The sequence below is a fragment of the Molothrus aeneus genome, chromosome 2, assembly GCF_037042795.1.
Source record: "Molothrus aeneus isolate 106 chromosome 2, BPBGC_Maene_1.0, whole genome shotgun sequence".
Classification (NCBI taxonomy): domain Eukaryota; kingdom Metazoa; phylum Chordata; class Aves; order Passeriformes; family Icteridae; genus Molothrus; species Molothrus aeneus.
Window position 1 is genome coordinate 35,655,453 of NC_089647.1, and position 26,085 is coordinate 35,681,537.

The 26,085-nt window shown below is 38.1% G+C and overlaps 1 protein-coding gene across 1 annotated transcript; it reads left to right on the forward strand.

Annotated features, from left to right (window-relative positions):
• Window positions 1–25,633, forward strand: LOC136569995 (putative N-acetylated-alpha-linked acidic dipeptidase). Its single transcript, XM_066570404.1, has 19 exons — window positions 1–121; window positions 1,456–1,564; window positions 4,529–4,715; window positions 5,514–5,615; window positions 7,169–7,294; window positions 9,181–9,367; window positions 10,509–10,602; window positions 11,916–12,014; window positions 13,666–13,751; window positions 14,753–14,872; window positions 16,201–16,283; window positions 16,560–16,623; window positions 17,150–17,217; window positions 19,189–19,280; window positions 20,116–20,206; window positions 21,015–21,279; window positions 22,132–22,213; window positions 23,492–23,584; window positions 24,274–25,633. The coding sequence occupies exons 1-19, from the start codon at window positions 4–6 to the stop codon at window positions 24,461–24,463; spliced, it is 2,256 nt and encodes a 751-aa protein (XP_066426501.1). The 5' UTR covers window positions 1–3; the 3' UTR covers window positions 24,464–25,633.
• Window positions 25,634–26,085: the final 452 nt, after the last annotated feature.

Here is a 26,085-nt window from a genome sequence, read left to right on the forward strand (position 1 = left end):
GCCATGTGGACGTCGCTCGGTGCCCGCTCGGAGTCGGCCGGCCCCAGGGCAGCCAGCGGCCGCCTCTGGGCTGTCGTCCTGGGAGCGGCGGCGGGCTTCTTCCTCCTCGGGTTCCTCATCGGTACAGTGCAGACTAACCCTCCTTCGCACCGGGGGCTCGTCCAGCCGGGGGACGTGGCTCGGAGCCGGGGTGGGGGGAGGAGCGGGCGGGTTTGCAGCGCCCCGGAGTTTGTGCCAAGGGTGGCCGAGGTGAGTCCGTGCTCAGCTGGGCGATGCCACCCTCCCTTCGCAGCGGGCAGGTGCAGTCACTGAGCCTCTCTGGGATGTCCAGCTCCGCCGCAGGAGAAGGGTTTTTGTGTCTTTGGCTTGTTTTTCTGTTTACTTTTTGTTCAAGTAAATAGGAGTAAAATAGTGCTGTGGGCAAGAAAAAGGGGCGCTGGATTTGTGAGGAGGGGACAAAAGACGTACCCCTCAACCCTGCTGCTTTGAAACAGCGCCGGCTACAGCCAGAGAGGCGGGAAGGTGAACATGGGGCTAGAGGGGCACGGACAGGAAGGGAAAAATAGTTTCTCAGTGTCTCACCTGCTCCTCGTCCCAAGCAGGCAGGACTGAGGGTTGCTGCTGCAAGAGACTCCCCATCCCTACCTTCCTTTTGGTTCACATATGAATCATGATGAGCTTACAAAAAGAAAGAAAACAAAGGAGCCACTTGTATTTTGCAATGCCATTTGGTATGTACTTGGGATTGCTGCCATTGGGAAGCCCCGACTGAATTCCTCTCTCATGTGGAGCCTTTCACTGTGCCAGTAACCAGTGCCTCACTGGTGCCAACGTGTTACCCTCTTGAACCCACTGGTTCTGTCATTCACAGTACCCATGTGGCTGCTGCTGCACATGCACTGAATGCGTCCAGTCTGACTTGAAAACAGATTTCAGGAGCACTTCTCTTTCTAGCCAGCTGTTCCTCTCATCACTTACTCTGGTAGTGCTTGCTCAGAAAGGGAAGGATTCCAGAAAGAAGCCAGACAGACCAGAGAGTGAGAAAGGAGTTACAAGACATCTGTTCCTTACAAAGTGGGCCTGTGTTTCTGTGCATTTTTTGTAAAGCTGCTGCCTTATTATTGAGGTAACTATATGACTGACATTCTGGTGCTCAAGGATGATAGATAAGTCTCCTTAGCATCTACAGGAAAATAACTGATGAATAAATGTAAGATAGTATTTTATATCACTCAACATCTCCCTAGACAAATAAGTTCTCTTACCATTTGTGGGACTAACACTGCCATCACTTTGTAGTCTGCATTAGGTTGTAGCTGCTTGTATGCGCTGAAATGAAAACAGTTCTGCAGTGTAAAACAGTGAAAATCTTGTGGTGACACCAAAGAGAAGTGGTGTGTGTCATGGGAATATTGCTCTGATGTTTTTACTTTGGTATTTTCATGTGTTGTACAGGCTGGTTTGCAAAACCTACAGATAAGAAGACATCTCTGAGTACTCATGAGGACATGAGGACAGCATTTATGGCTGAAATGAAAGCGGAAAACATCAAGCAGTTTCTTTAGTAAGCAGTGTGTAGACTAATCAGTTCAGACAAGAAAAAAAAAATCAAGTGGGAGCCAGCCCAGTGATCACAGAATCATAGAATTGGTTGGAAGGGACGTTAAAGCTCCTCTGGTTCTAAACACCTTCCACTAGACCAGGTTGCTCAGGGCTCTATCCGACCTGGCCTTGAGCACTTCCAGGGATGAGGCATCCACAGCTTCTCTGGGCAACCTGTGTCAGTGCCTCATCACCCTCACAGTAAAGAATTACTTCCTAATATCCAATCTAAAGCTGACTTCTTTCAGTTTAAAGCCATTATCCTTTCTTATGTCACTACATGCCCTTGAAAAAGGTCCTTCTCCAGACTTCTTGTAAGCCCCCTTCAGATACTGGAAAATGCAATGGGGTCTCAGAGCCTTCTCCAGGCTGAATGGCCCCAAATCTCTCAGCCTTTCTTCTCAGGAGAGATGCTCCAGCCCTCTGATAATTTTCATGGCCTCCTCTGGGACTTGTTCCATCAAGTCCTTGTCCTTCTTGTGCTGCATCTCAGAGTTGAGCACAGCACTGCAGCTGGGGTCTCATGAAGTAGAGTAGAGGGACAGAATCACCTCTCTGACTTGTTGGTCATGCTAAAAACAATTCAAAACAATGGAACATTACAGTATCAGTATTTTAAAGTTATTAAAATTTAATCTGTGTAATAAATATTTCTGTTTTAGTAACTTAGAAGCTTTAACTGCAAGTACTTGCACCTGATTTGTTTCGGAGATCTTGTAAATGGATTATTTTTCTCTTTAGAGAGTGTAGTATTTGTTAAAATCTTATATTTATTCCAGTCAGTAGTAGGCCACAAGTCATAGTTTATTGATAGGAATTTACTTTCAGTGTAAAGAATAGCATAGCTATTGTAGGAATAATCAACAAATTTGGATTTGCCTCATACTCCCAGTCTGATTACATAGCATGGAGTTGTGCAAAACTAAATTACTAAAACACTACTTTCAGTTTATAGGACTGTAGCAACCCCACTGCTTCCATTTTAGGTGTATTTGCCATGAACAAATAATTGCAGATAAATTAGCTCAAAAGTATGGTCTCTACTATGTAGCAGTCATATACTGTACTATAACATACCCATTCAAAACCAAAGATTTAGGAGTTTTTAGAGTCTTAACCTGTGTTTTGGCTTTTGCAAAGTCAGCTGTTGTTAAACAGCTCTGTGAAAGGACCTTCCTGCCCTTTAAACTCCCTGTCTCGATGTAAGCAGAAAGCGTTGTACCTCATTTACTGTCAAGTGGCCAGTCCTGCAGTGAAATACAGCAGATTCTTAGTCACTGCTCAGAACTACCAGTACAGGCAGTCAGACGAGAAGAGAAAATGAAGAAAACCACAATGTTTAGTTAAATGGGAGTGTAATACAGGAAAGTGTTATTGCATAAATCAACTTCTAATGAAAATGTGATACTTAAACACTTGTGACTCCTTTAGAAAACAACCCTTCTCACTCACAATTGCATGTAAGTGTGCTCTTGGTTCAGTATATGTCATCCAGAAGATGATACTGTCACTATAACAGTGACTTTTAGTACAGTATTAAGATTTTGGCATGATCAGAGGAACATGGTTTTATCCAGCAACATTTCGCTGCTAAGGATTTTGTCTAGTTTGGAGAAAAGGAGGTTGAGGGGCAGCCCCATTGCTCCCTACAGCTTCCTAAGGAGGAGACGTAGCAAAAGAGGTGAGCATATTTTCTCCCTAGTATCCAGTGATAAGATGCATAGGAATAGTTCAAAGCTGCACCAGAGAAGGTTCAGACTGGACATGAGGAAGAATTTTTTTACCAAGAGGATGTTCAGACTTGAAACAGACATTCTAGAGCGGTGGTCAGTGACACAAGCTTGTCAGTGTTCAAGAGACATTTGGACAATGCCCTTAATAACACGCCCTTTAACATGCTTTGTCAGCCCTGAATTGGTCAGGCAGTGGGGCTAGATGATTGTTGTAGATCCCTTACAAGCAAACCTATTTCTATTTCTTTCTATTCTATATGTATAGTTCTTTCAAAGTAGATTTCTTTGATGGCTTTGGTCTTATTTGAACTCCAGAATTTAAGTTTTTCCTAATCTCACACCCCTTCATAATCAAAGATACAATTTCCTTCATTAACACCAGCTGGTGCCACACATGTTTCTTTGGCATGTTAATGGCATGGTCATATGATAGAATGAGGACATCATGATGACAGCCTCATTCAACTGAGGGTTTTTTCAGCTGGCTTCACAACTGGGCTTTCACAATGGTCTGGACTGGACAATTATTTTTTTTCCCAGACAATGGGCTGTTCATTATTTATGCTCTCTTTCACTGTTTGTTATTCATGCTGGCATGACTTTTAAGTCACAAACTGTTGAGTTTTTCTGTTCCTTGTTTATACAGTACTCAAAACTCACTCTCTTTTACTTGCCAGCAAGACACACTAGGAGTGAACTTTTAGATAAACCAGTTTTCGTGCCAAAATTAATTAAAATTGTGTTATTCAAGGAGAACATCTAATTAATTACAAGTAAGGACCAGAGAAATTATGCAAGTTTCTAAATTGAATACACAAAAATACTTGTACTCAGTTCTTTGTCACTTCACAATGATAGGGTCTTACTGTGCATAGGAGTGCATGGTCCTACTGTAGCTTAGAAGACAAGGAGTAAAGAAAGGACAAGACCCCATAGCTGGTGTCATCACACCATTCTTGCCAAAGCATGCTGCAAGCAAGCTCTAAATACCTATTCTAAATCAGGACAGCCTGAAACCCTTCATCTCAGTTTATGTGTACAACATAACAATACATAGATGCAGAGAAGTCTTGGTCCTAATTTAGCCTGAGTATATCTGATTATCCCTATGAGGTTGATTTCCAGCTAGGCTAAGAGGAGTTCTGATTATGACCTTCATTGCCTGACCCTGCTTATTTCTCCCTTTTCTCTAGCAATTTTACACGGCTTCCTCACCTAGCAGGAACAAAGGAAAATATGCACCTGGCACAGCAAGTCCAAGCTGAGTGGAAGAAATTTGGTTTGGATTCGGTTCAGTTGGTTCATTATGATGTCTTACTCTCTTACCCTGATGACACTAAGCCCAACTACATCTCAATAATTGATGAGCGTGGCAATGAGGTACATAAACAACCAGTTTTTCCAACCAGGGAACAAAATCACTTTCATACACCTGGGAAGGCTGTGAGGGAAAACTATCCTCTGTTCACTTAATGGTATTGGGCCTGGTACAAAGCTCATGGAAATCAGAGATTCCTTTATTTGCTTTTATATTTTGCATCTTCGTTTCATAATAAGTGAATTTCATGTGTTACGAATACTAATATTTCCCCTGATTCATACAGCATCCTGACATATGGATAAAAAATAATTAGGTAAGAGAATTACTTGATGTTAGTCAATTGTTTGAAAATTACTGTATTATTTTAAAAGAGGAAAGAAACCCTGCTCAGCACCATTCTTTGCATTGATTCATTATACAGTACCAATGATTCAGCTAAATTCAGTTTCTAGAAGATTAGAATTTAGGTCTCAAGATGTGGTATCACAAAGGGAATGTGTTCATTACATACTGGCTGAAGTGCACATAGAAGCTTCAGAAATGAACAGAATGCAATCATTTTTACCACTGTGATCTAACCTGTTCTTATCTGCTGTACCCAGACCACTTCAGGGAACCCTGTCTTCATTTATGCAGGATTCTCTGAAGAGTGGAGATGGGATTTGTAAGTTCTCACCTTGAGTATGCCTACTGAAAAGGATGCCCAGTGCCTGCTAAAATTTTGGCCACTTCTTAGGTAGAATTCTAAAACCAGAGTCCTTTAGATTGCAAATGCTTGTGAAATGTTCTTGTGAATAGAAAGTATTCCTTTTTCATATTGCCTTGTTTACCTGATTCCTTTTCTCTTTTCCTATTAGGTTTTCAACACATCATTGTCTGAGCCTCCTCCTCCAGGATATGAGGCTGTTAGAGATGTGGTGCCACCCTACAGTGCCTTTTCAGCCCAAGGAGTGCCTGAGGTAAGACAGTAGAATGCTACATAGTAAAAGAAAACAAGATAGGAAAAGAAGCAGAGACAGAAATAGAAATAATAGAAATGGAAAAGATGGAATACCACAGTGTACTGTAGCATAGCAGAGAATATCAGAGAGCAATACAGAATAATTTGAAATTCCTTAGGCTTTAGTTCAAAACCCTCCTTATCACTAGTAGGAAAGGTGACCTAGCTCCGATGTTCTTGGGATTATTGTGATGGAGCAGCGTTCAAATTGAACAGTCATATATATGTTTAATATTTTCCTCTAGTTTGAGTCAGAGCTGGATTTTTTTTTCTTTTCCTTAAAAACTGTGGTAATAAATCTTTAATATCAGCTGCTGCTATAAACCCCCCCAGACATTTTTGTAACTCTGCGCTGTTGTTTCCCATCTTGGTGAACAAATAGACTGTTATATTTACCTGGCCAAATGAACAATCTCACTTTTCAAAATGCTACTTGTCCAAGGCTCACACTGACAGGTATAGCTGCACAGTGTTGAGTATGCTTGAAAAGCTTTTACTGACATTTCTAGCTGGTGATAAAGATATTGCTGTGATCTGAATTTAACACTAATCCTTCCTGTCTTGTTACACAGATGGTATCAGCTGATGGGCTTTCTTTGATAAAGCTGGCTTGTGTAGCAGGAGTTTTCTGTTCTATGAGCATTAGGGGTTTCAATTAGTAGTTTGTAAGATTAGAATTTCTTGGTGTTGTTCTCAATATCTTTCCTTTCTATATGTAGAATAATTTAGGTTGACAGAACCCTGGTCCAGGCTCTGCTTTAAAGTTCCATCTAGAAAGACGCTAATGCTTCTACTCACACAGCTCAGTATTATATCAGTCAAGTACTTGGTAATGTTTGTTAATAAGCTGTTCAAATCCAGAAAACAAAAGGAATACTGTGTTTATTTGCCTCCGACACTCAAAGAAAGCTGGTGAACCAGGCAAATAATCTGTACCCTAGGACATAAGAGCTTTGAGTGTTCCAAGAATTGAAGTGGGAATTTTAGAACATAGTGTAAGATAAAATTAATGGGTTTTGACTTTTTATCATAGCATATCACCCAAGAAAGATAGAATAACATCACTGCTTTGTTTGGTTTGATGAGATGTGAGAAATGATGAAAGGTTTAAAAAGCTTCATCTTCCTTCTTTAGGAAATTGTTTTATTTTAATTAAATATAAAAACTTTGTTTCCAATGAAAACAATACCTAAAGACAAGATTGTAATTTCAAAATCTGATGCTTATTTTCACCTTATTGCATAACAGTTTGACAAGACCTCCAGATACTTATCTATTGCTTTTAGCAGTAGCATTCTCCAGCAAGCTGTTGTCTGCATCTGTCCTGCAAAAAGCACAGGAAGGGAGCATGTATGAATCTCCTCAGTGGGAATACTTAGTGGGACCAAAGCTCTTCTGAGTTCTTGCTGGCCAAGAATTTTATGTAAAAGCCATTATTATCTTATTAGATCACAAACTCCTTTCAACATGCTCTTTGACATTATTGTTTCAAATCCTGCCTCCTTCTCTCAGGGTGAGTTGGTGTATGTGAATTATGGCCGTACCGAGGACTTCTTTACATTAGAACGTGACTTGGGAATTAGCTGTACAGGAAAGATTGTTATTGCCAGATATGGGAAGATCTTCAGAGGAAATAAGGTAATCCCTGTGCATAAAAGCATTGCTGCCCTTCTCAGTGTTACTCCCACTTCAACTGTTCTGCCCTTCAGTGCTTTCAGGAGACTGAAACGGTTCCCTAAGGTGTTCTGGAGATTTTAGAGTAACGGAGTTTCCATAGACCTGTGTTCAAAGATGATTATTTAGTATTTCTAGGATAAAAGTAAATCAGTTGGAAAAATGTTCCATATTTTAATATACATTTGCATTCTATAAATTGTTCCAAAATATCAGTGTCATGCACTCTAATTCTAAACTAGATTGTTCTTCCCTCTTGGTTCAGTTGTTCTTTACCATGTGTATATTGTGGTTTTTTTTAATGGTTTCTGTACACCAGAGAGAGTCTATAGCTATATGAAAGTTGTTTTAAATTCTGTATTTGGTTATTCAATGTCTCCATCATGTAAATTTATTTTTAAACTACAGTTTTCACAGATTTCCACGACCTAACAGGAAAGGACATAATTCTGTACATACTTCAGTCATACTCTTAAGTTATTTTCTCAAAAGAGATGTAAGAAGACAGTCTATTTTAAGAGTGTTTGGCTCTTGTTCGACAACTATTTTGACCCTAATTTGAGCAGGACTGTAATTTATATTTGTCAGTTACCTAAGGGTGTGAAGCAGTGAATTCACTGGATGCCAGTTTTTATTATATGCTGTTGATTAATCTTGTGTGAAGCTTTTAAATAGATAACTCACTGGTTAATTATACATATAATTTTCACCAGTGAGAAATGTTATATAACTCATATTCTGGGTCAGATAATATTTTCACTAAATTGTTTACCGCTCCTCAAGATACTATCTGAATGGAAAAGACTTAAAAATTGAAGAAAGTATTACTGTGTGTGAATCTTTCCTTAAAATGAAACACAAATATCTTAGAGTTACTAATATCTAGAGAGGCAGTTTTCCTGTGATTTGGAAATTATATGCCCTCCCCTCATTTACACAAAGGGATATCCTTAGTCTTACAGTATTATTTCTAATGACTGCTTATATACTGAAGAATTTGGTAGCCTATATAAAATCTGGAGAACTGTACTGAAACTTTTTAAACTTCCTAATGGTATGCACAAATAGGGTAGAGGATGAAGGGAAGTACTGTATTTCCTAAAAAAAAAAAAAAGAAATGGAAAAAAAAGCTATGATATTTCTGAGTTAAAATGCCCAAATTTGAAACTGTTGAGGATTAGTTGTCACTCTGTCACTATCCATCACTGTCATATCTAGTAGCAAACCAGATTGGGATGTCAGAATGATATATATTATGCAATAATAAAGTCACACCAGAAGACTTTTAAAACAGCATGCAGGTCAGTCCTTCTGCCGTAATGAGCCTAAAATGTGGGCTCCCTGGAGTTAGTGTTGTTCACAGCCAAAGGCAGTTTCAAGCTCTCCAATTATAATTTTCCTGTATAGACCAGACCCTGAGATCCATTCAGAGATCATTTAGGTAAATAAGGTAAGTACAGGACTACCTGAAAGATACTGTTGCATTAATGTGGTACAGTTTTTTCTGTTCATGCTGTGTACTTTTCAATAGTCAGCTGATAGTATTGATCTGGAGGATAGAATGCAAGCTCAGGTTATGTAGCAGTATTGTGGAGGATGTTTTCCATGTTGCTAGTGTTATCTGCTAACTAAAAGTAAAAGCAAGAGCAAACTTTTTACTTTCATATGAAACCTGATATCTGTATATATATGTTTCAGAAAATTATGAGACAGTTATGGGCCCTTGACTTATCCCAAGCACTGTAAAAGATCCTGAGGAAAAATCACTGTAATTTATACTTTGTTTTGCCCCTTGAACTCTGGAGTCAAGCTATAAAGGACTGGATAGGGACTGGAGTTGTGCTTTACAGGTGAAGAATGCTGAATTGGCAGGTGCCAAGGGAATTATTCTGTACTCTGATCCTGCTGACTACTGTGCACCTGGAGTAGATCCTTATCCAAATGGCTGGAACCTTCCAGGTGGAGGAGCCCAGCGTGGGAATGTATTAAACCTGAATGGAGCAGGGGATCCTCTGACTCCAGGTTATCCTGCAAAAGGTGAGTGACTCTAGAGAAGGCCTTCTCTGAGGGTCTGGTACTGAGAAAGGGCAGAGGATGTTTTCTCCCTTATAACAGCACACTCTCTTTCTTAGTCTTTGCTGCTAAAAGGCAGCTTTGGGTTTCACTGCAGTAGGCCACTTCTGTAAATGGCACATGAGAGAAAGTGAGAGGATATTAGGGGGGCCCTAGAGTACTGATCTGTATTAATCACCTTCACCTTAGGCTTCTTCAGCTGCTTGAGTTGTGCCTGTTTCATTTAGCAGCTAAACCAGATCATTTTCATGGAAACTCTTTAAGAACTATTTATGCCAGCACTTGGGCCAGCATATCTGAGAGAGGCAATCACCGCAAGAAAGGTAGTCCCTAAGTGATGGGCAGTTTTGCTTCTAGGCAGCAGAACTGGAGCTAGAAGGGGATACATGTTTAAAGCAGCAGCATGGCAGAGCAGACCATGAAGAAAATTTCTGGTTCCTCATGCATAGAGTCAGTGATCACATAGATGAATCCCTGTCTCCCTCAATCACAAAGGGTTCCCGTGAATATTGTATTAAAGAGGAAACTATTCTGTATATGCTTTTGTCCATGAAGATTAAGATTTGCAAAAAAAATTATTTGTATTTGAGCTTTGTCAGAACAAAACCTAGATTTTGTTTTGTACACATAAACAGCAATCCAGAATATTCAGTAGTCCAGTGTATAAGATTTTATCTGCATCTCTTTATCAACTGGCAAAGTTTTTTATTTCCCAGCTGAATGTTCCAAGAATGACACTGTGGGCTCCTTCTTTGCTGTTATTCCTCATGTGTGGCTTAGTCTGAACTTCTTTCCCATGAAGAGAAATATTTCTATGTAAAAGTATTTCAACTCAAAAAAAAGTTAAAAAAAAAAATGAACAAATAATTTTAAAATTTCCAGCCATCTTTATATGCATGCCTGCAGACACTATGGGAGAACCTTGATTAGTGTCTCTGAAAGTATGTTGGTAAAGCACAAAGAATGAAATTATTGGGAAGATGTCAGCTCAGCTTCTGGGAAAGTGAAATGATTATTCCTGCCTCCAATGTTAAGACTGTGCTAAGAATTGTACAGCTTCCTTCTGAGACTTGTAAATATGAAAATATCTGTCTTTTGCTTTCAGAATACATGTACCGATTAGACAAAACCAGTGGTGTAGGTCTTCCAAAAATTCCAGTTCATCCTATTGGCTATCATGATGCAGAGTCATTACTGCGGTAAGTGCATGGGAGACATGAGGTATTTTAAGGAGATTGTTTTTTGGAAGTTATGAAAAGAGAGTAAGATGACTTTTGCACTCTGCTTCTCCTGTAGCTGTTGAAATAATATGTTTGTTTCTTATTAGGATGTCTGTAGGAGGTAAGTGTGGTATGTGTTGTTATATATGAGGTATGTGCAGAGTTATCTGGAAATGATCATTTGTAGTATGGACTAATATGTCTCCAAGTTTTCTTTTCTTTTAAACTTTATAGTTATCTCTGTTATCAGGATAACTGCTCATAATGATAAAAGTATAGATTTAAAAACCTCTTTTATCCACTGCCAACTAGTAGTGATGGAGCAGATTACTATGTATAAATTTGATGTAGCCAGACATTTCTGTTCAATAAGTATTAAATAATACTAGAACTTGGTTTTAATAATTATGAATGAAACCTAAATCCTTTAAAAATACTGGGTCCTTGTTTTCACTTTTGTCTTGAGAAGTCATAGCATCTTGTTATTTCTGCTATCATATCTTTATATAAACAATTTGCTCAGGGCCCGAACACATGTTGAAGTTGTTCTGTGGACTGAAGTATGTATTTACAGTAAAAGACATGCTTTCATTTACAATAAATGTATTTTGCTTCCCAAGAACCAGAACATTCAGCATACTTTCTTTGTATCTCAGAAGTTCATGTCAAAAATAAAAGTCCTTCAAGGGAATAAGTCAGAGTGATTGTGATCCACCTAATTACTGCATTTCCAGTTGTGTTAACAGGAAAAGCATGGCACTTCTGACAATGGAACAAGAATGGGTGACTTGGACTGATCATATTTCTCTAATTTAGCCATCTTTGACACGCATCAACTGCCTATGCTACAAGATTAAACAGTGTGCAGGTACAGGCACCATAAAACTACTGCCTGTGCTGTTAAGTTAAGGAATGGCCCAAATTGCTCTTCTCACATTCAAATGCAAATGTAGTTGAAGGTAGGAGAATGTTCCAGGGACCATTTACAAGAGGCTGTTTATATGCAAAGCCTTTTGGCCAACACTTTCTTCCAGGATAGCTGTAGGCCATTCCAAGCTGATCTCTATGCTGAGGATTATTGTTCTATGTTAATTTACTAGTATTAGTGTAGCTGTAGCTGAAAGTCCAGATTATTCTACTGCCAAAGCTTGTAGTATAAATTGTCTAAAACAATGACCAACTCTGGCTTACATGCATATGGAACCTAGCATAGTGTGGTTTCTGGGTCCTCATTTGATTGGTGCTGTTGTAAGAGCTCTGTAACTGATAATGATTTTTTTTTTCCATAACAGTAATATGGGAGGACATGGACCACCTCATAGTAGCTGGAAAGGAAATTTGAATGTATCTTACAACGTTGGTCCTGGATTTACAGAAGATTATTCTTCAAGGTCAGTTTTGTTTCCTAAGGAGAGTGTTCTTGGAATCAGGGAAAAAAAACAGGTAGAGCAATAGAGTTTGACCATAGGGTAGCTGGGTTTATTTACATCATTCCTTTGATTCTGGCTATTTCCTTGGCTGAACATGCTCAGTGCAAAGCATCAGTACATTATGTCTTGATTGGATGGACATGACTACCTTGCTTTAGTTTCCAGCTAGTCTTGAACCAGTTTCATTTGAAAAGCATCTAGTCTTTGATAAACTATTTGTTGAGAGGTTTTGGGGTTTTTTTTGGTGTTTTTTGGGGTTTTTTTTGAGTACTTTTGTTTCCTTTTAAGTTCATGTGAGTCCAGCTTTTGGTCTTACTTTTTACTTATATAAAGCAGTATTAAACTGCTTCTTATAAGCAGTTATTCTACTCAGCTTTTCCAGAAAAAGAGAACCTTAAACTCTGATGTCAATTTTATTGCTTCAGATTGCTTTTAACTGAATTAGTAATTACAGTTTAGGACTTAAGTCTATGTGTTTTAATGTTGTCTGGGTACAATGTACTGACTTCATATGAACTGTTTAACTTGGGGCTGAGTTGTTGCACCTTCAGCTGTGGTACAGATAAAGAACTCTTGATGCAACTCAGGTTGTCTTGTTTTCTGCTGCCTGAGATGCGGCAGTAATATGGACTGTGCTGGAATGTTCTTGTTTTGGCTAGGGTAGAGTTAATTTTCTTCACAGTGGCTGTTTTTCATTTCTCATGAGCACAGGGTTGATAATACAGAAATGTTTTTGTTATTGCTGAGCAGTGCTCACACAGGGCCAAGGCCTTTTCTGCTCTTTGTGCTGCCACACTGGTGAGAGAGTGGGGGGTACATGGGAGGCTGGGAGGAGGCACAGCCAGGACAGGTGATCCCAGCTGACCAAAGGGATATTGCAGACCATGTGGCATCATGCTCAGTACATAAAGTGGGGGGATGAAGGAGGAAAGGGGAGATGTCTGGAGTGATGCTGTTTGTTTTCCTAAGTCACCATTACTTATGATAGGGCTCTGCTCTTTTGGAGATGGTTGAACAGTTTTGCTCTGCGTTTTTCCACGGATTTTGCTTCGTGTATAAAATTTTCTTTATCTCAGCCCATGAGTTTTCTACCTTTTACCCTATAGATTCTCTCGCTGCTAGTGGGAGAGTGAGTGAGTGGCTGTGTGGGGCATGGCTGCTGGCTGGGGCATGGTTGCTGGCTGGGATTAAACTGTGACATGGAGTTAGTTCTGATTTCTACCAAACTGCAGAACATTAGAACTATTTACCTTTTAAACATTAGATGCTTTCCATTTTTCTTTCAATATTTCAAATTAAAAAACTAGCTGCTGGCTAGTTTTTTAATTTGGTCTTTGGAGTTCTGATCCCATTATCTGTATAAATCTTATTGACATCAGAAATATTACATAGCTGTAAAGGGATAAATGCTGTTCTCATTTGTGCAAGTATGAATCCAGAAAAAAATACACTGTAATATTTTCAGATTTACTTTGGTTTAATAGGAGATAAATTTGATCAAAATGCTTTCTTTGTCATTTATGTTGCACACTTTTGAAAGGTGAAGGTGTCAAGATGTTTGGTTATCTAATCTGGTGGATTTTCTCTTTGTGTTTTCTTCCTAATACACAAGAAAGGTGAAAATGCACATTCATAGCAACAATGAAGTAAGAAGGATTTACAATGTAATTGGTACCATCAGAGGCACAGTGGAACCAGGTAAAATCATTCACCTTCAGCATAATCGGAGAGAGCAGTGACCTCTACATGTACTTCATGGTTACAAGGGGGAGATGAGGAATATACTTTTCTCTGAAATACTGTATTTCATTATCTTTGAAATGGTGTTTGCACTGGCTTTCATATGGTTCAGGGTTTTTCAGCACTTCCACTTTAAATGCTGATTTTCAAGGGAGAGTCATAACCAGGATGGAAATATTTGTCTTCAGGCAAGTAGCTGCGATTGAAAGAATATTTTGAAGTGGATACTCTCCCCTAAGAAACATGGGAATGGATTTTGTGTTCCATTGGAAGACACTATATCCACCATTATTGACTTTTTGTCTATCTTACAGTCTCTTGTAACCAGTGTGGTTTTATAACCTAAAAAAACCAGATATATAGACATTCCTAGAATGATGATAACATCAGTTATCTTCTGACTGCAGCACTTTCCTTTTGCCTAAAACACAACTGTTAACCATATTATAGTAGCATAGAGACCTAGTCTGAATTTTATCTCAGTAATCATATCTCTGTCATGATTTAGACAACTCTTTTTGTGATTGATTATATATATCCAGAGAAATACTGCATTCAGCACATGAATTCACAATGTTGTGAATTTCTCTGCTGTACAGATAAAACTAGTGGATGAGCTTCACCATGAAGCACACTATTGTGAAGTATGGAAAAATGCTTCTATCTTTAGAGGAAACCTGTAATATATTCAATAATAGAGCTAACAGCGTGGAGTTTGAAGTTTTAAGTCTTGCGGGATCCAGTTACTGTGTTTGACAAATTCTTCAACACTGACTGGAAATACAGAAAAGTGTCTTCAGAAATTTAAAACACTTTTTTCCTTTCTATCGTGTATATTATAAACTATTAATCTCTATTGCTTGATACGTACCTGGAAAATTAGAAATTACTTCAAGTTAATGTCTCTGTGTCAGGAAAAAAAATATTCCTAAGTAAACCTCCAAAATTAATTTCTCCAGACAGATATGTCATCCTGGGAGGCCACCGTGACTCATGGGTATTTGGTGGCATTGATCCTCAGAGTGGGGCAGCTGTGGTTCATGAAATTGTGAGGAGCTTTGGAAAACTGAAAAATGAAGGTAATGTAATAAAAGAATAAAGCACATCAAAGTAGCTACTCTCAGCAGTGCCCGTTGATTTCTGTGAGATTTAAACATATGCTTGAAATTAAAAACGTGTATCTCTGATGCAAAGAGATGTTGATTCAAGATGTTTATTCAAGACTGATGTCTTGAATAAGCACGCTGTTGTGCACCATGGTGTATGTGAAGCACTTCTGCTCAAGAGAAAGTATACACCTAGAGGGAAACAAAACAAAATGGGAGATGCTGAAATAAACACAACATTTAGGTACAATTGACTACTGTTGAACTCATAAAGGCTTCTTCAGGGCCACACTGAGAGCCTTCTCAGCACTTGACTGTGGCCTGGAGGCATATTCAAAAATAAGTGAAGGATGTCAGTGTAATGCTGAGAATGAGCTGTGCAAGCATAGTAGGAGGTAATGGTTAAAAATACCTCATGCCTACTTGCATTAGAATAGGAACAAATGTCAGCTGCACCAGGTTTCTGTTGCTATCAGAGCAAAGGCTGTCTCCCTCTCTGACATCCCATGGAGAGAAGCTGTGACATAAATACTCTGCTAGAGAAGTGTTCTTTGCCTGCCTATTACACATAAAACCTATTGACATTTAGTTTTATTTCCATTTCTTCCCAGTAACTGAATATCAGGGGAAGCTGCCTCTGAAATGCAAATGGGGAAAAAAAATTAAGTTAAAAAAAAGGGAGTAAAAGATGAAAAGGTTCCAGTAGCTTCAAAGGAAACTTTGGGCTGAGGTACAGCGTCAGGGCGATAGAGCCTGTTCTATTTGGCCTGCTTTTAAATTGAATGGAGGACTTCAAGTGAAAGATTTTTCTTTTGAAGGTGATCTGTCAAAGTTACAGGGAATCTCTTAGGTTTTGAAATCTGGCATTTGAAAGACAGGTCAAGGAAGTTCTATAATAGATATGAAAATATGTCATCTTTCTGTCAGAGTAGACTGATATACAATGTATACTAGGCTGAACAAAGCAAGAGGATTAGAAAAGCCTTCTTTCAAGAATTTGTGCACAGCACATTATTTTTCCTTAATCAGAGTTTTAGATTCTAGAAAATTTTCTTGCATTTAAAGGTGAGAGATGAAATACATTATTTTGCCCAATATTGAAGTAGAGGACAGATTGCTACAATAGCAAATCATTATTAAATAAGGTTACTGAAGTTGGTGTTAAAGCTCCTTATGGATATCTCTTTCCCCACAGATCATGGTAAAAGATCAGCCCCCTAAAAATGCCATGTGTTTTTACATTAGTCATGTAACAAGCAGCCTTTATTATTGAAATAAATTTTCATTGTCTTTCATTTCAGGATGGAGACCAAGGAGAACAGTGATATTTGCCAGCTGGGACGCAGAGGAATTTGGCTTGTTAGGATCTACAGAGTGGGCTGAGGTAAACCAAGAGTGTTCAAAAAGAGATTTGCATGGTGGCTGCTCTTTGAGAAGTCTGCACTAGAAAGAAGCACTTCTTCCCTCCCCCCTGCCCCCTTTTCCTTACACACAATCTCTCTCTCCCTTGAGTTTCCTTTTAAACTACCAAGAATCTCTAGCTCCTTGCACTTTATGATATCCTTCTGTGAAACTGCTGTTTCTTTTGTGAATGGGAAGATAGTTCTGAGGGACAAAAAGTTTATCAGCATTTTCTTCCCCTTTTTTTTCTTTCTTGTAGGAAAATGCCAAAGTATTGCAAGCACGGGCAGTGGCTTATATCAATGCAGATTCTTCTGTTGAAGGTACATGGATATAACTTGGGTTTTACAGGAATAGTGATGGTATGACTGGGAGGGATTTTGTCTTGGAGATCCATGAGACCTTCAATGTGATAAGTTTTGTTGTATTAATTCAGAAATCAATATGGGGAGAAACTGTGGCTTACAATCATAAAGTATCCTTCAGATATTCATGTTTTTTCAGGGAAAAAGTCCTTTACAGTAGTGACCTACTGTTTAGGAGGTCATAAGAGAGACAAGAAATATTGTGCTCTGCATTCTATGGCAACTCCTTAGAGTCAGCTTCTTCTCTTATAATGTGCATATTAATCATGGGGACATAAGAGAAGCTTTTAAGACTTGCTTCAAGAGCTGGGCTCTAATTCAACCTAATCAATAAAGTGCACCAGGAAGATCATAGGAAAACTCTTCTCAGCTTGCTCCTCAAAAAGAGTGTAGCTCCCTGATCTTTTTCCTAATAAATAAATAACAGCATGAAATTTCAGCTGAGGGAACTTCCTTCTTCAAATAGTTTTTCATGTTTTTTCAGGAAACTACACACTGCGAGTGGATTGCACACCACTGATGTACAGCCTGGTTTACAGTCTGACTAAAAAGGTAATACCACTTGAAATTTTTAGCTGGTATGTTCAGTGCTCACTTACTTGATGGGGCTCTGTCTGTAAAATTCGGTGTCAGATCTTTCTTTTCTGATTGCAGTACCCCTTCTGGGTCAATAGCTAAGGAACTGGAGTTTTTCCCAGGATAGAAAAGGGGATTCCAAGCGTATACCATTAAATTAGTAACTATTTGGAATTAGGGGATTTTTCCACTCCTCCTGTGAAAGCATTCATTCTAAGAACAAAAGCATAAAATCATGCTGTGAACCAGAGGACAGAAACAAGCATATGCCTGGCTGCACAGATCAACTTCTAGAATGCCCATCGTAGTAGGAGATTCTGACTCCTTTTAGGCAGGGGAAGAAATTAGGGTGGCTACCGTATTGTTTTTGTGTGATGTGACAGGTTTGGTCAATGTGCTCAGTTTCTGTGTACCCTGTTAGTTATTCTTTGTCTCTGACCATGATGCTGTCACACATTTGTGTGGCACACAAAACTGAGAGATAAGGACCTTTCTCAGGAAATAGCCACACCATCTTGAATGTAAGATCTTGCTTTGGGAGGTGATCTTAAAGCCTGGCATTTTATTTCTACGTTTTTTTTTCTGTTAACTGTATTAATCAGTGAACATTTAATTAGTTTTAGATGCTGATGTGATGTACATTCAACTACTGTGTATATTCTGTGAATTTACTTTATCTGCCTTTATCTGCTTTGCGTATTCAGTCATTTGATAATTTATTCTCTTGGAAGCTGGCATTAGACTGGTGCAAAAGTAAAGGAAAAATAGTAAATCAGTATAATAATTTTCTGGCAATTAAAAGACAGCAAATAAAATGTAGCTCTGTTAAAAGTGGGTTCCCAGATAAAGAGACTTCTGTCCCAAATTCAGGAAGGGTTGATCACCTGCAGTTCCCATGGTAACTTGTGCTAAGTGAAGGTGTTCAGAACCGTCAGGAAATCAGGTCAGCAGAGTGTCAGTTTGGACACCAAGAGCCATCATTAAAATCTTGACCTAAATACCGGTAAAAATGCTTGTGTAACTATTCCTCAAGTTAAGAAGCAAAGGCTGATGAATGCATGTAACCACGGCTTGTTGGTAGCTGATGTCTGAAGAGAATGCTGATGAGGAAGCATGTCCCATGTGATCCCATCCATAGTTAATCTGTGGTAAAAAGTTTTCATGCTGATAGTTCTGTTCTATGGGCAATTTCCTTCACAGACAAAACCCCAAATAAATTAGTTTTAATTTGATTCCTATTGTAGAGTAATTTATAGATAGAAGATAGTTAGATTAATAATAGAATATATATTAATAATATTTAATGGATTCAAAATAATAAAACCTCAGCAGTCCACCAATATAAAGGAAAGATGAAGAAACATCCACAGTGTTAAAGCTGCTTAGTTACCTGCAAATTAGTCAGTCAGTAGGATTGAACTTTAGAATGATTATAATTTGTATACCTCTCTAGTAGCTATGATGACATAAGCACCAGGTACTGTTCACTCTTCCCTTCTAAGATTTCTTCTGCATCCATAAACATATTTTTGTGAACTGAAAGAAGGTAGAAACAGTTTTAAATTAAACTAAGAAGAAATTGAAATTTTCTGCCAAAGTAAAGCAAATATTTTGGTCTGTGAGGGATTTATCTTTTGAATATTCAAATTAAATGGCTGAAAATCTCATGAAGAAATATCATAATTTAAATATTGGCTTGAAGTGTTTTGCTTTCTTTGTTTTTTCTTCCATCTAAATTTACCTGTTTTTTAGCAAATAAACTATTATTCTGGAAAATGCTATGCATTTGAAGTGTTAAAATGGAAATGCAAAAAGGTTGAGGGGCTTAAGATGACTCACTCATAGCCCTAAGCCATAGGTTTGGTGTGATGACAGGTTGTTGACTTGTTGTTTGGTAACATTTAAACATTTAACATTTAAAATTGTACCCTTTGTCTTTTTTTCCAGATACCAAGTCCTGATGAGGGGTTTGAAGGAAAATCTCTTTATGAGAGCTGGTATAAAAAAAATCCATCAAGTGAATATAAAGAGGTCCCCAGGTCAGTGACAAAAGAAAATTAATTACATACCAAACATTACATCACAAACCCAAACTTGTAGAGAGTGGGTTTTAAAGAAATACTCATGAAAAGCTGAGTCCTGAAGGGAAATGGTGTGATTCTCAGCTGATATAAATTCCAGAGTCGTTACACTACTGTAACTGATTGCAGCTGATACACTACTGTACAACAGGTTTGTGAACCTGTCTTTGTAGATAAGCAATATATTAAACGTGTTCTTTTAGCTTACAGAGGTTTAGACAAATAAGGTTAGTATGCATAAGCCAGTGGCAATTACACAAGATGTTAACTCAAAATCTTTCCCTTGGATTTTTTGCAGTCTTCTGGAAGGCTCTGAGTTTGGGTGGCTGGGGAGCACACCAGGCAGGATTTTACAACATTGTCCTACCAGGGGGTTTCCTCAGGATCTCAAAAATTGATTTTATTCCATGAAGCCATGCTTCGTGTACTACTGTGATTTCTTCTCTGAGTTGAGAGTTTGGGATAGTGGAAGTTCATTGGAAGGAGGAAGGTCACTGGTTCTTGTCAGTCATAAAAAGACAGTGAGGTACATTCTCCTCTTGAGAACTGGATATCTCTCACCCTAAAGAGGGTGACTTTGATCCTCAGAGAATGGAATTGACGAGGTACAGGTAATTCAGGGGTCAAAGGCAGTTCATGGTGTGTTGACAAAGAGCACACTGGGGAAAGACTATGGGCTGTGTAGTGACTGACTGCTGAATAAATAAATACCTGCCATGGTATACTTGGAAGCAAACTAAAATTATACCTTAAGTATTGTCACTCAAAGCATTTCCCTCTTTCTTGTTTAAAGAATAAATAAACTGGGTTCTGGCAATGACTTTGAAGCATTTTTTCAACGTCTTGGCATTGCTTCAGGCAGAGCACGTTACAGTAAAAATTGGGTAAGTCTGTGTCTTTGTAGTTTGGTCTTCCTTGTAACTGCCTGAATAACATCATGTATAAGGAGCCATTTAGACTTCCAGCTTTTTAGAATAGGACAGTTCAATCTGTCAGAGTGGTGTCTAATTCCTACAGCTCTATATGCTCCCTCAAAACAAATATGTAATAAATAAGAATGATCAACTTGTCACTTAGACAAAAGGACTTTTGCTCAGGGTAAATGGATGTGCTCAAAATTACCTATGGCTGATGAGGGCTTCTGAGTAGCTTATGGTGACTTTTGAATTATTTTTAAGACTTTATGAAGATTTGAATTCAAAATGGTTTGTGTTTTATTGAAAATATGGGTTGGGCTCTGGAGTATACTGTGAGAGAAGATGAACTGAGAAATGTTCAAGGAGCAAATTATTGACTGTGGTCGTTTCCTCCGAAAAGGAAGGAATATCCAAGGACACAAACAAATGATTATTGAATCCAAGCAAGAGAAGAAGTCCAATCTCACCCGGATTTAGCCAACTGAAAGTTATGTATCTGTGCTTAGGTACCTTCTTTGGGCTGTGTACATGGTCAGTGGAGAGAGATTCCTCCAAATGACCATTCATCTCAGCATAGGTTAATGGCTCTCTCTAAGGGAGCCACTACTGACCAGTTCTTCTCCTTAGACTGTTTATAGTAGCTGCATAGGATTAGTATGACCTGAACACTTTAACTATACCATGCCTTGAATCCCACAGCAAAGGTTTTCAAGCCACACTGAAATAGACATAGCTGAATAATGCTTTTGTTTTGGCTTGGTTTTCTTTGTTTCAGAACGTGGAAAAATACAGCAGCTATCCAGTTTACCACAGTGTCTATGAAACCTATGAAATTGTGGAACAGTTTTATGATCCCACTTTCAAGAATCATCTGACAGTAGCTCAGGTACGGGGAGGGCTGGTGTTCGAATTGGCCAACTCTGTTGTGCTTCCCTTTGACTGTAGAGATTATGCATCAGCTGTGAGCAACTATGCTCATACCATCTATAATTTGTCAAGGAATCATGAAGAGGAGCTGGCAACATACAGTGTATCCTTTGGTACGTACAGTCTTTCTTCACATTCCTCCTCTGTTAATGCTAACACTGCCTTATATTAATGGATGTCTTAGTCATGACCTGGTATTTACCTTGTGCTGTATGAACAGTAAATAAAACAAGAGCAATAGAGCAATACCCTCCATTATTTGAAATGGGAATATTTTGTTACTAGCATGCCTGTGTGGGGACTATGCCACTGCCAAATAGAGCTAACACTTACAGTTGCCTTGCTTTGACCTATGTATGATTCACCAATATTGACAACAATGTATTGACAACAATGTATTGTTGTCATGTTTCCTTAAAAAAAAAAATCACACTGTTTTGCAGCTTGTTGTGTTGGACAATGCTGTGTCTGAGAAACTTTTTTAAATTAGCAACATTATAGAATATTCAGTTTAGGATTTGGCTTCTAATGGCCAGTATCAGGTACACGTGTATGTGTGTACACACACACACACAAACACAAACATTGTCAGTCTTTCTCAAAACTCTGTGTGGAGGGACATAACAGTAAAATGCAGGTTGCTGGGATTTATAAAATCTCAGACCTACCTGAACAGTCTGATTCTGATTCCATGATCCAGTTTTTGATATTTCTGTACATTCTTCAAGCAACAAATACTAAACAATATTCACAACAATACTTACTGCTATTGTGTCTAAGAGAGGTTTGCACACAGAATTACATACTTTTTAATGTAGGAATATGAGGTCATCTTCCTTCAGTGAGACTTTTAATAATTCAGGATCATGATCACAGTGGAAGATAAAGCTTTAATTGAAGAATTTGATTTGGTAAATGACATCTTCTGAATCTGAAGTTAAATAATTTGCTCCTGCTCCCTCCAGATGCTCTGTTTTCAGCTGTGAAGAATTTTACAGAAGTTGCTGCTAGCTTTCATGAGAGACTGCAAGAAATAAATCTCAATAAGTAAGTTCAACTCTTTTTTTCTTCCTGTCAAGTACTCCATGTAGTCCTCTGAGCTCAAAAGGACTTAGTCTTCATTTGCTGCCACTTAATGGAAAAAAAGAAATAAACAAGATGTATTTGTGGTGTACTTTATGATGAACTTTCAAGAAATTCTATGCACCACCTATGCCAAATGGCCTAGGTTGCACTTGACTTAATTCTTAATTTATTCTTTGTAGGCCATGCCCAGAATGACAAGCCAAACTTCCTTTTGTATATACATATATGTATGTTCCATTTCTTGGGAAGAATCTAATTTAGCCATATGCTTACCCTTATGGAACACTAACTGAGAATAAAAGCCATCTTTTTAATGGCAGCAACTTTCAGATAAAGGAGCTAACAGTAATCTCTTATGCAAAAGATGACATTTATGACATATGACATGTATGTGACATTTTCAAAATGGCTTTATTGATGGATGGCCTAAATCTATGCTTTATGTCAACCAACAAGTTTCAGTTTCTGTTTACGCCACTGTAAACTTGAAAAAAAAATCCTTAATGGTAGTAGAGTTACTCCAGTTTTACTGTGATATAAATTTTAACATTTTTTATTGATGAAGGCCTTTGAAGGTCTACAAGTTACTTTGGATGTAAACCACCAAGCCCACATTTATTCTGTATAACCTCATCACAGTTCTTTTATTTACTAAGCATCAATAGTATGTGCAGGGCTATTAAAAGCACACAGACACAGATGGTCTCTGCTCTAGGGAATTTAAAATCTACCATCAGAAATACACAATTCTCAGAAGGCTTAAAAGAGGGTTTTAACATCACAGAGTTCCTTTTTCTGATATGTTGTGATTTTACATAAAAACAAATGCAATTTTATTGAAGTAATTTGTGGCTGGCTGGCTTTCTGGAAAAGAGGGTCCTTAGAAAACTGTCGTACAAAAGAAGAAAATGCTCTAAGCATCCTCATGAAAAGGAAATAAAGGAATGAGAGAAAACATGAGAGAAAACATCCGAAACACTGTGTGTTGATGCTATCACTTGGACTTTAAAAACAGCTTTAAGAGACTTTCCAGTTATGAGCCAGACTCTGTCACAGCACAGATCAGCATAATTCAGTTATGCAGGTTAGCTGATAGCATGGGCTATCTTTTGTGGCCTACACTTCAACATCCCAGATCTACTGTCCTTTACAAACCCAGATGTGTATGCTGGGATAAGAGAAGGTCGAATACACTGCTAACATATTCAACATATTCCTTTTTTTTTTTTTTTCCTTTAGTTTGCTTGCCATCAGATCACTAAATGATCAGCTCATGTTTCTAGAAAGGGCTTTCATCGACCCTCTTGGATTACCTGGCAGGCCATTCTATAGGTGAGAAAAGCTTACTTTTTACTTTCCTCATGGAGTACACTATGAAAATTCCTTTAAGATTTACAAGTCTTTAAATGGAGTTATAATAATTTTATTCAATACAGCAAAAGTACATGAGACAGGAGGAATAAGATAAAAAGGGGAAATGACATTGGGGAAAACTTCAGTGTAAAACACTATACAGAATGAGGAAGATTCTTGTTGGAAGCCTAAGATTCTTGTTGGAAGCCTATTTAGATAATTTATCTTGGTTTGATTTGGCTTCTAAACAGATGTAAAAGTTTAGCCCTGGAGCAATTTAAAATAATTTTAATTGTAGGAAATTCAGGAAGCTGTTCTTATTATTTGAAAGTGAAATAGTGTGAAGAACCTACAATTTGATCAATTTTAAGAGCACAGCCATGCAAGCAAATGTAGTGTGGAGGGCAGTACTGAAACAGGAGGGAAGGAATTCAGTGGTCCTCTCATCCAGGTAAAGAAGTAAATCTTACTTAAGAGGCAGTGAATCAAGTCTAGTTTTATAATGTAGCTTATGTTATTTGCTTGGACTTTAGCTACTATTGCTGCAATAATCTTATTTATTTACATCTTCAGTGTTAAGTGTTTACAGCTGGTTTATAAAACATAAAAAGTATGTTTTATTTTCCTAATGCATAATATTTTTATTTTTTCCCTCAACTTCCCTACAGACATGTTATCTTTGCTCCAAGCAGCCACAACAAATATACAGGAGAATCCTTCCCAGGAATCTATGATGCCATGTTTGATATTGAAAGCAAAGCTGATCAACGTGAAGCCTGGGAAGAAGTGAAGAGGCAGATTTCCATTGCAGCCTTCACTGTGCAGGCAGCAGCAGACACACTGAAGGAAGTAGCATAAATATGAACAATATAGTCATCAGTGAAGACTAAATGTGACAGTTTGCAGAAGCCTTAAAAATGGAACATTTGAAAACACTAGGACAATTATGACAAAAAACAAAAAACAACAAAAAAAAATCTTGGTCTTTGTAAATAATATACCCAAGTTGAATGCATTTAATAATGTTAACTAGATAATGTACTCCATTCTGAGAGGTCAGGATTTAGATGTTTTCTGAATTGAGACTAATAATGTTTCAGGTTTTCTCCCAGCTTTGTATTGTAAGAATTGCTAACCACTGGATTTATTTTCTCAGTTTTGAATTTTTCTAGCTTGATTATTACAGTGATCTCCAAAATTCTTCAGGAAAGCAGAATTCATTTCATGTTTCTATCAGTTACTAATTTTGTTGTTGCCTTTTTGTTACTTACCCTAGGATTGCATAATTTTACCTCAAGACAGACCTCTCAGCCCTCCTTTTCCACAAAGATTGAGATGGACATGGAGATGGGAAAGCTGTCACATAGCATGTGCAGGATCTATAATAATCATAAGAAGTTTTGGGCAGCCAGCCCAGAATACTCATCCATGACATTCTTTTCACACATGCTGAACCTTGCAGCTGTTTGCAAATAAATTTAAGCAAGAAGATTTTAGTTACTTGAATAAAAACAAGGCAGTACATCTTGTCAGACATACAGTCATTTCACAAAATGTCTTTCAAGATGAAGACCCTATTGTTATTCTTTTAACCAAAATCTACCCTTGCTATGCCTTGTCTCTGTAGAGGTGTTTTTAATATGAAGACAGAATCAAAGAAAACTCATCATGTCCTTAGTTTGAAAGGATACCAAATTATTACCATTTTTGTAGAGTCTGTATATCTGATGATCATGTGCTGCTTACTCTTATGATGGACCATGGGATGACCAAGATCAGATAGAGAAGACTCAGAAAATCAGATCCCTTCATCTGAAATTTTGCCACTGGACTTTTACTAACCTCTTATACAGCTAATATTTTGTGTGATTTCATGTGTCATGTTAGCTGAGACCTCTACCATGTCTTAAACTACTGTCCTGTGATCTGATGGTTTTCAATACTATGGCATATTGTTTTCTTTTCCATGAGGCTTCATTTAATCATAAATATTTCTGCACTTCACATTAAAATCTTTTAGGCAAGTTACTGTAATTAAGTCATTATTTTTCTTAACTGTTGGTCTTTCTGATAAAATAATCTAGTTTACCAGATAATGGGAAATGCTCTTATACCCATAGTTATTGACCAGTTATTTTCATATTTTTTCATGAAACTGATTGGAATAAAATGATGGAGATGTCTTCCCACAAATCAGTGCTGATGGGAGACATTGCTGACTCTGTTTTGTCACTTCTGGCTGCTCCACTGCCCCACTTTTACCAGTGGAGAATTCATTAGGACTGTCTATAATCCACCTCTAAAAAAATTAGCCAGGTTAGTTTAGTTATCTTACCCTAGACGATTTTGTCTGCAGCCATCAGGACAATGATAAGCCAAATCCACCATGCAGAGAGGGGCAGCAATAAACAGCTCCTGTTGAGCAGGTGGATGCAGTAACAGTATTTTTCTCTTGCTGAGGAGGATGAACTGAAGTGCCA

Coding starts and splice junctions, on each gene's coding strand:
- LOC136569995 (XM_066570404.1), top strand. CDS start 4: ATGTGGACGTCGCTCGGTGCCCGCTCGGAGTCGGCCGGCCCCAGGGCA. Junction 13,752..14,752: donor CAGAGGCACAGTGGAACCAG/GTAAAATCATTC, acceptor TAATTTCTCCAG/ACAGATATGTCATCCTGGGA. Junction 17,218..19,188: donor TTTACAGTCTGACTAAAAAG/GTAATACCACTT, acceptor CTTTTTTTCCAG/ATACCAAGTCCTGATGAGGG.